At 41.4% G+C, this 15,379-nt stretch overlaps 1 protein-coding gene across 2 annotated transcripts in view; it reads right to left on the bottom strand.

Annotated features, from left to right (window-relative positions):
- Positions 1–15,000, bottom strand: part of CAP2 (cyclase associated actin cytoskeleton regulatory protein 2) — a 69,261-nt gene extending 54,261 nt beyond the window's left edge. The window contains exons 1-3 of one of the 2 annotated variants that reach the window (XM_075083994.1): positions 14,817–14,972; positions 8,793–8,900; positions 3,373–3,497 (exon numbers count right to left, since the gene is read on the bottom strand). In XM_075083994.1, the coding sequence (XP_074940095.1) occupies positions 3,373–3,496 (124 nt within the window). In that variant the 5' untranslated portion in view covers position 3,497; positions 8,793–8,900; positions 14,817–14,972. Of the gene's footprint in view, positions 1–3,372; positions 3,498–8,792; positions 8,901–14,816 lie in introns of both variants that reach the window. The other variant, XM_075083993.1, reaches the window with a different exon arrangement.
- Positions 15,001–15,379: the final 379 nt, after the last annotated feature.

The raw sequence follows: 15,379 nt of genomic DNA, 5'->3' as shown, positions 1-15,379 counted from the left end.
AAGGATGCATAATCATTTTTTCCTAGCTAGAAAGAAAAAAAGCCCTGCACTTTATAGAACTTGGCTAGGAACATGAAGAGAATTTACTCCATATTATGTCGTGGAGAGCCTCTTCTGTCTTAAAATAACAGGTGCTAAAATAAACCTTTCTCAGCCCTTCAAAGGCCTAGTGGCCTGATAAGCATGATCGTCTGAAAGAAATTCTACTGTTGTACATAAAACAAATACTATCCCCTAAAAAGAATCTGCACTGTGCTGAACAACTATTTTTATACCACCCACCCATTCCTGAAGATCTTTGATTATTTGGTGGCTTTTAATAGCAAGCAATTAAATTTCCAGTAAGGTAGAGACTTTAGAATGGGTTGACAATGGATTTATGCAGTGACATGTGGCTTTGCAATCTCCTTATTTTGTAGTCTGACCTTGCAAAACTGTCACTAGATAAAGAAAGCTCAAATGAGTCTTCTAGATGACACATCCCATTGACTATACATGTGCTATACAGAGGAATAAAAATGCTATTTTCTATATGGTATACAGAGCAGTTTCCTGATAAAGTGGACAATCAGAAAATGCAGATGAGACTCAGTTTATTATGCACTTGGCTTCTAAATGGCTTTATGTGGTACCTTTTAAGACAGCACATGTAATCTTTCCTTGGGTGCTTTCCAGCCCTCCCTTTACTCCCTGACATATCCTCACGTCTTGTCTATGCCTCAGAACCTTTGCCAGGTCCAGCATGAGCGACGCACATGTGAATTTATGGCATCTGTAGGATCTGAGAGACCAAGGTTAAAATTCTTCCCAGCTTCTCTCCCACATTAATGAAGCCTGAAGATTGCCCTGAAGAGGTACCAGGCTTTCCCCAGAGTTTGCTTTAACCTTTTGGCACTATATGACAATTGTGTCCAAATTCATAATCTTGAAAGCCCTCTTTATTCCACAAGAGTCATCTGGCTCCTTGACAGAAAAAAGAAAGGCTCTGGCAATTGGAGTTTGCAATGGCCTGTGTGAAAAAAATAAATGTAGTTAGTCAGCTAGGCGGGATTTCAAGGCTCCTTTTGTTCTCTTGATGTCACTCACCTTTAATTCTGAGGAATTTCTGGGCTTTCTTCCATATTAAGTGTTTGTGTGTAAACCCATCAAATGACCTAGTGTACAAAAGGTTTTAGTTGTGAGGATGCTTTCCAAAGCCCATTTATGTTCTTTGTCAAAATCTGGGTATGTCTCCAAGAGAATAATTGTAACCTTTTACTTTAGACCAGAGTTTTTAATTGCAGTTCACCAAATGGCAATTGTCCTATGCAAAACTAGAAAGCAACTATGCTACTTTTTATTTTTCAATACAGCTAACTCCCAGCAGCATTTACTAGAATTTGCTGTGGGCCGTGCAGAGCAGTTGAATGATTTGTTTGCAATCCTGCCACTGTAATGCCATTTAGGAAAACAGGAAAAGTACAGTTCTCCTATCCCCATTATTTTGTTGTTTCTGAAAAAGTATTAATTGAAAATTCGAGGTTATTTTTTGAATAATTTTACTTATGGAATGGTCTTTTAGGGGAGGGGGTCATGGTAGAAGAGAGCAGTATACCTCCATTTCCACTAGAGACTTTAAAAAGGTCACACTCTGGCTGAGTGTCAGTTTTAAAGGAAAAAAAGAAAAAAAGGACTGTTCTGTAAGACTGTCGGCTCTGCAGCTGCAGTTACGTGAACCTCTGCAGAAGCACAGTAGCACAGGCATACAGAATTATCTTTGTGGCACTACATGCATATCAGTCTTCCAAACTGAAGAACCAGTACAGTCTTTCCTAACTGCATCAGCAAAAAGCTAATTCCTGAGTCCCCATGTGAGACAGCTCTGCCTGGAGACACGGTGGAGGCTGGCAAGTGCCCCATGGTGCTGCTCATCTCAGCTTCTTACTGCAGTCTCCTAGCGGGTGTGTTTTATAATCTACTCCAACAAAGTTTGTCAATTGGTTTCTTCTAGGGGTCTGCTGGGGTTTTAAGGGTCTCCTTCCCTGGGGGTGAATTTTTTCACCTGATCGAGCTCTGAGGTTAGACCAAGGATAGAGCAATTTTCATGGAAGTACCTCACGTGGTGAGTTCATCTCCTGTTCTGAAAGCAGCCCTGGTTCTGCCATACTGAGCTGTGGATTAACATAGAGATTCACCTAAATTAATTCATTATAGGATTGAAGCCTGCATTTTTTAAAAATGTACATTTCCTAGTAGTGATTGATTTCTTTGTCAGTTTGCATACGGATCGTGTTCCTCCATGACTTTGCTACAGTTTGCTAGCCATCTAGGTTTTCTCTGGACTGAAACTCACTTTGATGGGCTAACTCATCTGCTATGGAAGCCTGCTGGAAGATGCTCCCTTCCTGCCAGAGAAACATGCTGCCTTCAGTCAGTTGCTCCACAGCAGCTGCCAGTGTGTAGGCCCACGGCACACAACTGCGGGGAAGGTCCCTCCCATGTGTTGTTAGGTCAGGGCTGGCATACAGGGACAGTAGAGCAGCTGACATACACTGACTTGCTTCTGTGTCAGTAAGGAAGCTGCCTGCAACTTTCTGCTTGTTCTGCAGCTTCTGTACAGCAGCTGCCTCCATGCTGGGATGTGCTCTTCTCTGGAGAATGCAATCAACATTAGAACTGCCACATCTGTAAGGTTATTTACCCTGTAAATTTCAGGAACAACAAAAAAATTAAGGAGTGAAAGAATATGATTTGGCAATATAATGTGAATAAACTAAGACAGACTTTTTTTTTGATGCATTCTCCAATGGAGTGCTTTGGAAATCCACTTGAGAAGGGAAAGCCCAAGAGATAACAATGTAAGACCACGGATGTGTGGCAGCCTTTAGTGAGCAAATGCTTATGAACAAACTCATATTTGTTTAAGGATATTAAACAATTAAATGAAGTAGGTCTGCATTGTGAAATTCAGGGAGCTGGCAAATAAACTCAGTGTTTATATTACTGATTATATTATATTCTTCAGGAATATTTATGCTGCAAATTTTGGGGATGTCTCATTTTTTCTGCTAATTGGACTCAAGCATACATTTTCTTCTGATGAGTTATCTACAACAATATAAGTGCTAAAATGGAAAGAGTGATAAAGTTTGAAATATGGCCAGTACATTTAAGAGACTAGTTAAATCTTGAATTTTATAGACTATATTAATTTAGAATTATGCGTACGACTAAGCTTGTCACATGACATTTCTAAATTAATTTCTAAAATACTGCTTTATTTTGATACAGAATTCATAAGGGATGTGATTGCACTCCCTCTTAGAAGACAAACATGTGCGGTACTTGCAATTTTTTAATAAGAGAGATGGTACTTCAAAAAAGCAGACTTACTCCCGTTGACTCCATTGAAGGCATCACACTCCATTCCACCAGATCTGTGTGAATCTGAAAATAATGATTCAAGTCGAGTTACTGCTTTCTCCAGTCTGTCCATCAAACCATGAGTCTCTGCCATTCTGAAAAAAATCATTAAGCACAGAAACAGCGTTAGATCCCTCTGAATAAAGCCCATGCTTTGCTTCATGTTACAGTTCTATTCATCTTGCAGCTTTATCTTTTATCAGGTTTTATGGTAAAACTCATATCTTTTAAGTATTGTTTTTCTGGCATATAAGCAGTTGCAGTGAAGCAGCTGACATACGGTAACTTGCTTCTTTGTCAACAGGGAATACGATCAGTATTCAGGCCTATTTTTTCATTGTAAACAGCAGATTCAAACGATTGCTAGCGTAGCTTTGGCTTATATGAGGACAATTTATGACAAATATATGTGTATGCTCCCAATCAGATATCGAGATGACTGAAATATTTATAAATGTAATTGGTAAAAACTTATGCCTACAATGATTTGCATCAGTCATTTACAGAGGCAAAAATACACACCCAATTAATACCTGACCAAATGCCAGACTTTAAATGTACACCTCCTAGTTTTTGAAAGAGTACATTCTGAAATTTCCCTCGGTCTTTTATGCTTTGTAGTAGAACTCAGCCACTTTACCGAAGACTGCACAAGAAGCCAAGAAGGTCTCCAGTTCATTCTTCTGATATGATACCCTATCACTTATGTTTTTTGTTACGAAAGTATCTGATGTGAATCAGTGTTTCCCAAGCTTTTCCAATCAAGCACTAAATAACCTTTGGAAAGAAAAAAAAATCCAGAGACCTGCTTGCACAGTACTGCTACAGTGCATTTAATTTACAATGACGCTGAAAAAGAAATTAGGTTAAACTTCTAACAACTCACACATTACTTACCTTCCCCACGATGTGGTTATCTGTTTTCTTACATGTAAGGAAGTGTAGGCATTGACATTTTTGAATACTGGCCAGTGTCTGAGGGAACATAGTGCTATATACACCTCAGATGAGAAATGGTTATATAAGCAAATACAAAGCTATGTTTAAATCCCCTGTCATTTAATACAACAAGTTTAATGTGCATGTTCCTCACTTAAGGTTGTGTTTTATTCTGCTAAGTGACACACAGTAAGGGGGGGGTATCTATGGCTTTTGATTAACATGATCCTTGTGAACATTTCCAGCTCAGCTCCCACGCTAGGCTATATCCCCTGCCCAGCACTGGGGTGCACAGAAATAGGGGCAACAGAGGAGCTCGCATCCCCATCCGGGGCAAGCAGGTAGTCAGCGGCTCTCTGGGGTCCCTACCCTGTGGTGCTCTGCCACTAGCCATTGATTGCTGTATGGCTTGTAGACTAGAAAGGTTAGGCATACCTGGAATATATGTGTAAATGAATTAGATCCTAATGAACAGCCCACTAAAAGTGCTAGTATTTCAGAGATACCAAAGCATAAGAGTAGATTCCAATAAACTGTGCAACACTGTGCAACACTAGCGTCCACAACAAACAATGCTGCTTCAGTGTCCCCATACCCAGGGGAGAATGCCCAAACGTTATAATTAAAAAGTAAAGTAACCCGAAAAGAAAGATTTTTACAAATTAGTATTAATAATTCTTATGAATAAAAATATTAATAGTATTTTTATTTTTAAAAATTAAGTGCAAGAGAAGATTAGCTACTAGCACTGTGGAAACACATGCAGAGCTCTTGTGCTGAGTCATGCTGCCTGTCAAACAAGGTGGGACCTTCAGACTTTACCCTATAAATATAATGAGGTTTGTGTTTGACCTAAAAGCAAAGCAGAAGATTTTACAGTGAGAAACCCTCAGGAGAACCATTCTCATGAGAAAGTTTTGTCTGGAATTTGTGGGGTTTTCCTATTTACATTAAAGAAAAACGCAAACCCCCCAAAAGAGGATGACATTAGACAGTGTGCATATAAACTCTGTCAAAATTCAGAGGGGCTCTCTTTGCTTATACTGAAAATGCACACTATTCTGTTCGAAAAATCAATTATTTTTTTAAAAAAAAAAAACTCAACTTTTTGTAAGGTTACAAGTATCTTGGCAGGAATGAGATGAAGGCATCAGGAGAGCTTCTGAAATGTTCAAACTTTTGTAAGAATATTAAACCCTTTCTTAAAACAAAGCACTGTTAATCCTCAAAAATATTATGGACACATTCTTTTCACATTTTACCCTGCTACATAAAAGCCTAAAATTGTGTCTGTTTTAAAATTTATGTTTTAAACCAGTCTAAAGTCAGGCTGGTCTAACATAGCATCCTAACACTCAACTCATCAGTATTTTAAAGTGTATCTCCAGTATAGTTCCTGTTTGTCCTTATTTGAAGATACAGTCTGGTAGGCTGGGTTTTTTTCATCTGCCTTATAATTTTCCTTGATGGTATGTAAAAATTTCTTTGGAAGACTTGTTAATTTTTGGCCGCCTCAGCCTGATTTTGCCTGTGGAAGGACCCAATTGTTTCACTACAAACGCAACAGGTTTGACTGCACATACTTGGAGATCTGAGGAATCTCACAAATGAACAGAGGTGGATTGTAATGATCTACCCAACAAACTCCCCTCTGTAAGATGCTAACAATAAGGATTATCGTGTCAGAAGCTCAAGGAATAACCCAACTCAGTAACCCTATGGACATTCTTATGCAACACTTCCCAGCTGCAACAGTCTTTTGCTCACTATATTCTTCCCATTAGCTGGAGAACTACAATGTTGTTCTTCCAAAAGTAAGTATCACCAGCGAGGCAGTCACAGAATAATATATTGTTAGTCTTTTTAGACAGAAGTTGGAACCATTTTTACCATAAAACTAGAGATGCCAGGTTTTTATTGGTTTTAAAAGGTGTTACACTTAAGAACTCCTCAACCATTATGTTCACACTGTACCTACCTTTTTATCTGTGTACTTCCATATTCATGACTACATGGTATTTGTATCTATAATTATATACATGAATGCACGTAAGTATACACACAGGTATCCTTGTCATGCATGAATAAAGTGCAAGTATACTTTTGACATTACTGTATATAACACTACAAGAGCACATCGGTAGTACATATAATAACATTACATTTACACTTCACTTTACCAACAGCTGACTAGGTACGTATCTTACAAACAAGACTGGACTTAATGTTACTGTTCTGAAGTGAAGACTCCACTGAGCAATAGCATGACAACTCTCTTCATCCGTTCTCAATTTAAACATTGACATCTTTGCCTATATTTAGGGATTCACATATTTGGCTCATATTATGACAATCTTCAGCGTTTTCTTGGCCTATATTCAGCTGTTCATCTGATTACTTATCATTCCACACTGCACTCTGCATGGTCAAACCGACACCACAAAGCCACGGCTCAAAAGGAGTCAAAACACAAACGGTACAGCTTGGCTCTGTAAGGATACTGCTGTGTAATATAGCATCAGAGCTTATATTATAAGTAAATAATAAGACTGGTCTACTTACAGTGCCAAATAAAATCTTTGCATGATAATGAAAAGTAAAGAGGATGTAAATACATCTATGGGATTCTTCTACTCCCATAAAGCAGATATTTACATCAAGACAGATTCTCTATCTCATCTCTACTAAGATTTTAATCAAAGTTTTGATCTTGAAGTGGGTTATCAGGGTTAATCATATATTTTCCTGGAATTGATGCTGACTACCTATAAGGAGTTAAAAACAACAGTGCTTCAACTCCCACGTAATCCTGTATCCAGTTGCTCTCTTGGTGAAGTACACTGCCCTTCACTGAAAATAAGGTCAACTAAAAGCCAGGAAAGGTGTTAACTTGCATCTACTGACAATCATTTAAACGCTGACATTGTTAACTGTCTCCTGTGCACAAAAAATAAGAGGGAGGATCCACAGATCTGCCCTGTTTACTGTTAGTGGTATCTTTTTTGGGAGTGCTGAAGGAATGTGGTAACACTACCATCTGTCGTTTCTTCCCCAAAAGAAGTGAAGCCAACACCAGGTGAACAAGGCATGCTGAAGACCAAAAAGCAGATCTCTTTTTATACACAGGCCTTGGGAGATCACTGCTTTTCTCCCCAATTTGACAGATGTCTCAAAGCACCATTTATCTATCACCAAGGGAAAAAAACTTGTCTGTAGACTAAAATCCCCTGACATATTCATCCCAAACAGCAGTCAAACAGGAAGCCAAAACACACAGGTACTATTCCTGTTATCGCTGTATGTGCCTTATGACAGAGGACCATATTGCTCTATCTCGAGAAGAAACATGCCGTAATGAGCCCACAGGGAAATGCAGTATAGTAGCATAAGGGGAAAAAATAAACATATGATGACTTATCATGCATGTAAAAATGGCAGTTCTGAACACAGGAATGGTGCCACTCTGTAAAGTATTATATTATTCTGACAAATGTCAGCAAGAGGCAGTATAAAGCTCCACAGTTTGTTTTACTTCCTAGCACTCTTAATTTAGAAGAAAAAGAAGCGACTTGTTCATTTATTTGTTTGGTTTTTTCCCCTAAGTACTCCTCCTTCCAAATCCACCTAGCATCTGAAAAATAAAGCCAGGTCTCGCTCATGCTCATCATCTACAATGCTATCGGTCAGATTTTCCTTTTCCTCACTATGCCAAAAAAGGGCAGATGCCTAAAACAGAATACAGGCAACAATGTGGCATTTTAATTGTATCTAACATTCCTACGCTGCTTGGAAAATGACAGTCTTATTGAAAGTATAGCAGCCTGCACATGTGCTTTCTCTCATAGTCTTTTAATAAATTGCCACTGAGATACAAAATAAAATATACAAAAACCTGGATTGCCAGCTGGTACTATGAGAGCCAGTCATGAACATTTTATAGATGATATAGTGTATATATAGTACTGTGTCCTCTAAGAGTTCTTATGTACAATATATATCGGTATATATCAAGGGAGGGGAAACGCATATGTGTTCCTGAACATCCCCTCAAATTAAAAAAGCATCTTATGGAACTTCTTTTCTGAAAAAAAAAAAAACAAACCACAGTCAGCTTGAGCCTGAAATGGCTGGCTTTCCTACACCGCTACTCAAACCTGTGTACCAACTCCAAGCTGTGTTGAGCGGGCAGTCTTTTTGCCACCTTTGGCATCAGACCCAAATTCCTGCTGCACCCCATTCTGGTCCAGAAAATGAAACCCCACTGACTTGGGGCCTCAGGGATTGCTCCTTCCCAGGCAGAGCTTAGAAGAAGCCTGGTACTGTCTGAGTGGTAACAAGGAGCCCCTGAAGGTATTTGGGTTACTACTGCAAGAGAATTTAGGTGGAGAATGCAAAGCAAGGGAGTATTGGTTAGAAGAAACTATGTGTTGGTAAACAGAAAGAAACATTACCTTGTATGGTTTGTGTTTTGTTTCCCATTAGCTGTATGAGAGGAATGTAAACAGGCTTGTCAAACTGATGTCAAATTGGATCAAACCAGAAGACCTCTCAGTAAAGCCCTGTGTGAGGAGAACGATTCAGGGTTCAGATCAGAGCCTTTGGTGACCTTTTTTTCCTGTTTTGCCCCTAGATCTGCTACAAGCTCCTTTGGAAGCAATGCTCTTTTAAGTATAGAGAAAAAATACCCTTTTTTATCCTAGTAAAAAATACAGTCTTGTATATCTCACAGTATTAGAATTTTGACAACTTTTTTGTTCATTTGTTTTGTTGTTGTTAAAATGGACAAGTGTTATACCTGGAATTGCAGAAAGACAAAAATGTCAGTGTGACTTCTGCTTTTTGTGGATGGGTGTGCCACTTTGACTGATAAGTTGAAGTCTTGGCTGGCTCCAGTATACTCATCATAAAATATTTCTGTCTGTAGCTCAACATGTGTGTTAAAACCACAGATATGCTACAAATGAGTGCTTTGCTGGTGTAAGAGTGTGCTACCTGAAATATCTTGTCTGTGGACTCATCTCTTTGGCATACCCGCTGTGTTTTTAAAGGGTTATTTTTTATAAGCAAAAAAGATTTTTGTGTAGAAGAGGAAAAAGCAGGTTCATGCTGCGCCTCTTCCATTTAACCCAAGTTTTTTCCTTTGTCTGGCTTTATGCTGTTGGTACCACAAAGCATACTTTTCTGTTTGCATTCTTGTTCTTGCTCTACTTCTCTCCCTCTCCATGACCAGGCTGCTGTCTATTAAAACATGCAGGGAAGGAATGGAGGCATTTTCATATCCCACTATTTAAAAAATATTACAAAACTGCTTTGTAAAACAACCTCTACTTTGACAAGTACCCCTAAGACTGTTGATGCATTTTAGATTTCTTATCACACCCCAGTTTAGTCCCATAATTATGGGTGAGCAACTGCACACATCAAGCTGTGTGTTTACAAGTCAATGTAATAACAGCATGGACTATGGTTAGGCCTCTGATAATTTAATATGAATCCTTTAAAATATGTCATGTGTTCCTGTATGTGCTTAGGACGTCCTGGAATATCGGTTCACTTGCTAATTATATGTAAGTTCTGTGAAGAGCTCCTATCCCTTGCTGAATAATTTTGACTGGCTTATCAATTTTGTGATCACAAAGAACAAGTTCATTATTTAATGATATACTGAAGCAGTCAAGACTTGACAGTCTGTGTAAGCATGATTGACTTAAAATAACCAAGGCAACCCAGTTTCTAAGTACATTCTCCTATTCTTTCTATGCTCCCTTTTTATATCACCACTGCTCATAGTCTTGCCTTGGCTTTATTTTCTTCTCTCCCTCTAAAGAAGTATAAGAGTTTTAGTATCTCTCCAATCAACAGAAACACAATGTTCTTAGCCACCTCATTTGCTATCTATTAGTGTGGTGCTTTGCATGTAATCAAGCACCCTAAAGGCCTTACAAGCCATTTAATTACCTGTCACAAGTCCAATTACTGTATGTAAGCAGGCTGCCTTGCTGAACCGAGAAAATGCTGCATACAGGCATTGATTTTATTAAAGTGCCTCAGTTCAGTTCAGTTCATAATAATTGAACAGTAAGATTCTTTATCTATGGTTCCAACCAAATTGAATTTGCACCGTCCAAAAGGGTAAACTCCACAAAGTACAAACCCTTACGGAGTGTTTCAGTTCTTCTGGGATGTGAAAGGAGAAAAGCAAAGGGGGAAAGATAAAACTAAACAGATTGTGTTGCAAGCTCTAAAAACACAAACTATGAAATGACTTCTGCAGAAAGGATGAGACAATAGACTTATTCAGTACCAAGGTTAGTAACAGTTTCAGTTGCTGCAAGGGTGGCCGTTCACAACACTTCCACATGCTACTTCTCATCATATCCATATTATGCCAAAGCCTGAATAGTTGGGCTTGGTTGCAGCCAAGTTAGCTAGTGTTCTTGCTCTTAACAGAACATCCTGCTGCAACTCTGATCTCAGCGCTCTGCGTCTGATGGTCTCAGGCTCATCGTGACCTGCTCAGCCTGCAGCCTGGGGACCTTCTTCCAGCATTGTGGCAGCCAGGAGGGTTGAAGCAAAATTTTTGCCATTTGAGTACTACTCCTTTTGCTCTGCAGCTCATTTGTGATCTTTACTGATCACAAAAACTCACGGATTTGGCCCATCTCCCATTCCAAAATTCAGCCCACTGATTCTGCAATACTGCTAGCCTTGCAATGGGTTGTGCCTTTGCTTCTGATTCAGGCTGAAATGGGCCACCTGCTACTAAAAAAGACCTTTCTATTTCCTGCTATAACCTGGTTACTACTCAGAGGTCCTGAGTTTTAATGACAATCCATGGAACCTTGCTCACTTGCAACACCTGAGACATTCGGCTATTTATCCCTCCTCTTGTTTCAGTGTGAGGTATCGTGAAGCCCAGAAAGATCAAACTGGACCCATCTTAGATGCTTGTAAAGTTAGCCTTTTCTACAATGGTTGCTTTAGAGGACCCAGAGCTGTTAGATAATTATTCTGCTCTTTCTTCTCTCTAAACAATGATGGTTTACACATGGAAAAGTAAATCATTCTTTGCATTTCTTCCAAAAAGCAATTAATTATTTAAACTAATACAAAAAAGAACTTTAATGCATAGGATATGAGCATATGTTCTTGGAAAAATACAACACTATTCAATTATGTACTTGAGCATTTACCTGTTGTTTTTTTTTCTATACACTACAAAAGCATTAAGCCTTTGATTCCCAGCATATTACCACTGGTATTTTGGATTTTACAAGAAATTTCTTTAGCCTGCTATTCTCTGAAAAATTGTGGGTCAGACACTGCAATTTCCATTAGCATATACTCAGGAAAGTGGTCTCAACGGGACATTTTTTTTGGTAACAAAAAGTCCCTGAAATTTGACAGTCAGAATACCTTACATACACAGGTAAAATGAAGATGATGGTAGCCAGTATGTGTGCAGACTAAGGCCATGTCTATGCCATAAAGTCTTGCTAACACGGTGACAAAGATCACAGAGGTTTAATAAACCCCCAAACCCACACTCTTGCTGAACTAGCTGAATCAGCAGAATCTCTGCCATAGCTGCAGCTGTGCTTATTTGAGCTTCTGTCACTTCAATGTACACTGCTTAGTAAAGGTGTTGATATGGTGGTACAGTTCTAGCGGTGACATTCTTGAAGAATAGCTGAGCCTTTAGAGTTCGAAGCATTTCTTATTTGGAGAGTCAGTAAACCATATCTGCCAAATGACTCATTTTTCAAAAATATGTGAGCAACTGGAGCTGACTCTATCTCAGGAAAACGACAAGTTCCCAATTGCTCCCCCTGTTGCAAAAGATGCACTTAAAAACTTCAGAGAAAGGAATTAAAATTATTCTTATATATTAGGGGTGATTAATCAAGCAAAACCTTTTAACTAGTTCATAATAAAACAGCTGTCTGAATAACTCCAATAGTTTATACCTGATTTATTGTAGGTGTTTCTTTGGTTTAGCCCCAATAAACAGGCTAGGCAAAGAATGTTCTCTTTCATGCAGTCAGATGTTCTAGTAGGCAGCAGCTGTGACTATTGGGTTTGCTGCTGTTGCACATGATGTTAAAACTTGTGTAGAACCACCAAGAGTATTTTTGAAACATATTTGGCAGTTCACCACTTTTCTCTCCTGAGTTCAAACTTCTTGCAACATTATTGTTGCTGACAGGCCACAAGACTGAAACATGGAAAGATTATCTGACTTGCTCCAGGTAATGTTGCGAGTCAATGTCAAGGTTGGGAACTGAATACAATGTCTGGTTTGCAGCCCTCCTTGATGCACTCCACTACTTCTCCAATACCTGCTAATTCAGATTCCCATGAATTTTAGTCTTTCCTCCCCCCCCTCAACTTACAGTCCCCAATGTATTTTAAATGATTAATAAAAAATATACACTGGGATTAGAAAATCTAAGGGGGGAGGGGGGTGTGTGTTAATACATGTAATATTAGTACGCTTGCTCCTTAAGATATACCAAGAAGCACTTTTCTCCACTAACGTGAGCGCCATAGCTGACAAAGAATAATGAAAACACGTCATAGGTTGGTTCTACTATAATAGTAAATAATGCACATCCTCTTCATTTTTATTTAATTGAGAAAACATATTTTATTCATTACATTTGGAGTTGTGCCTGTCTACCTTCCACAGCTGAGCCACATTCGTTTGAGCGGGAAGACGCAAATGAATCATAAGAATATTCTGAAGACTAGCGTTTTTGTTGTGCCCAAGACCCAGAAGGGCCATATCATTGTATGTGCCTGGCTTTGCTACAGAAGGTGGGTTGCCTTTGTTCTTGTGCAAACCTGCTTGAAATAGTGTTAAGAAATCCTTGTGTTGGAAATGTACAGAATCAGAAGAAAAATTATTATAATTTGCATAAGAAGTAATTAAAAGGAAATGCAGGGATAAAATTTTAATGAAATTAGGGTATCCAACGCACACCAATGTCCTAAAAGGCCAGCTTTGAGAGTCCTGTATTGAGCTTCAACTCATTCTGTCTACCACTTTGCTATTCTAAATAACGTTTAAAGTTACATTTCTGAAGTAGGACTTGTTTCCTGACTACAGTTTCACGGAACAATGAAACATGGTGGTCCATGAACCATCCCCACTTTTACCTGGCTTAGAAATATATTAATAAAGATTTGCAGTATTGATCCCACCCCCACCCCCCCGCTAAACAGGCTCCTTCCAACTATTTCCTAATGGACTAGCCTCTGTGTAGGCTTTTTTTTTCTGAACACATTTTCCATCACTGGAAAACAAGCTCACTTAGGTAATGCATATAAAGAAAGCTTTCTTCCCCAGATGGTCTTTGTTTTTAAGAATGCCCCTACGCGTTATGATTCTGAATTTTATTTTATAAAAATCATCACTGTTGATCCCGTAATGCTAAGACGTGGACCTAGAGCAATCCTCGAAGCAAAAGACAGATTTCATGTTTTCAGGTGGGGTCATGACAAGTTCCTCCCGGCTTTGTGCTGGCTGCATCCCTGGGGGAGTACTCCTTTCACATGTCAAGTTATTGCAAAATGCAGCATCTCGGCTTCGCAGCTCTTCATCCCTGCCCCCTCCGAAAGCCGTCTCGTATTTGCGGAATCCCTTACATACTTTTATATAAAGGTATATATTCTGTCTTCAGCTCTCTCACCCTAAGATGCTGTTTAACCCTTTTCTCTGGGCTAAACCTGTAGGTCATTTAGCCAGCCCCATCACACACCTCTGGCTCCAAGCGCAGGAGGAACCAAGGACTCGCCGCCCAAGCCCTACGGCTGTCTCCCTCAAAATTAGATCATCCTACGCCGGCTAAAGAGAGTTCAAGACTGGCATCGCAGGTCTGCATAAACAAGCGGAGGGCATTTTCAATAACCTGTCGGAAAGCTGGGCTGCCGGGATCGGGGGTGGGGGCCGGGGCACAGCCGAAAGCACCCCGCGGGAGCCATTCGCGGCTGCCGCCGGCGCTGACCGCGGGCTTGGCGGAGGAGCTCCCCGCATCGGATGCGGTGTTTTGCTTGGGCTTCCACGCATACACACACCCACCCCCTCCGATTACTCCCTCCCCGCGGCTCCTTGCACTTATCACCCCGGGCGGGGAGGGGGAGGCAGGTGACAGGCGGGAAGCTGAGGTGCGGCCCGGGGGCCGGGCCCTGACCCGCACAGCGCCCGGGGGCACACCGCCCGCTCAACGAATTAGGCCGCCACCCCATGCAGCCCCCGACCCGAACCCGAAGATGTCCCCCTCATCGCCACCCCCTCCCCAGCTCCCTCCCTCTCCCCCCGCCCAAGATGTCCGCTGCCACCGCCGGCGGGAGCACACCCACGGCCCCGGCGGCGCCGCGCCGGGCCCGCCCCAGCCTGCCCGGGGCCGGGGGCGGGGGGGGTCGGGCCGCTGCCCGCATCCCGCCCCTCCCGCCGCTGCCTGCTCTTGAGTTACCTGTTTTGATGACCCGTGTAGCCTTTTTTTTTTTTTTTTTCTTTTCCCTCCTCTCTGCAATGAAAATCCGTGGCCGGTCACTCGCTCCCCCCTCCCTCGCCTCGCCGCTGCTCTCCTTCCTCCTCCTCCTTCTCCTCCTCCTCAGCGGGAGCCGGTGTCAGTCAGTCACATCAGCTGCCCGGGCAGGCAGGGAGAGAAATGCCCAGCGGCTTCCGGGAGTGCCAAATAAAGACAAGTCCAGAAAGAGAGAGAGACGGTGGCAGAGATGGAGAAAGAAAGCAAAAAGTGGGTGGAGTGTGAAAATGGAGAGGGAGAGGTGTCTCTCGGCGGCGGTGCGGAGGCTCGGAGCCTGAGAGGAAATGGCAGCGGGGGAGCATCGCGGGGGAGCCGGGGAGAGCGCGGGCACCCAGGGTAGGGGCGCCCACGGCAGGGGCACCCACGGCCGCAGGTGCCGCAGCCCTGCTTGCCCGTCGGGCACAGCTCGGGTGAGTGGGAAGCCAGCACCCCACGCCGCGCAGGGCCAGCCCACGCTGGGAAAGGAGAGCAGGGACGGTGTGGGAACA

This window comes from Phalacrocorax aristotelis, chromosome 2 (genome assembly GCF_949628215.1).
Source record: "Phalacrocorax aristotelis chromosome 2, bGulAri2.1, whole genome shotgun sequence".
In the NCBI taxonomy this organism is placed as follows: Eukaryota; Metazoa; Chordata; class Aves; order Suliformes; family Phalacrocoracidae; genus Phalacrocorax; species Phalacrocorax aristotelis.
Note: the sequence above shows the minus strand (reverse complement) of the source record. Positions and strands in the feature narration are given on the sequence as shown.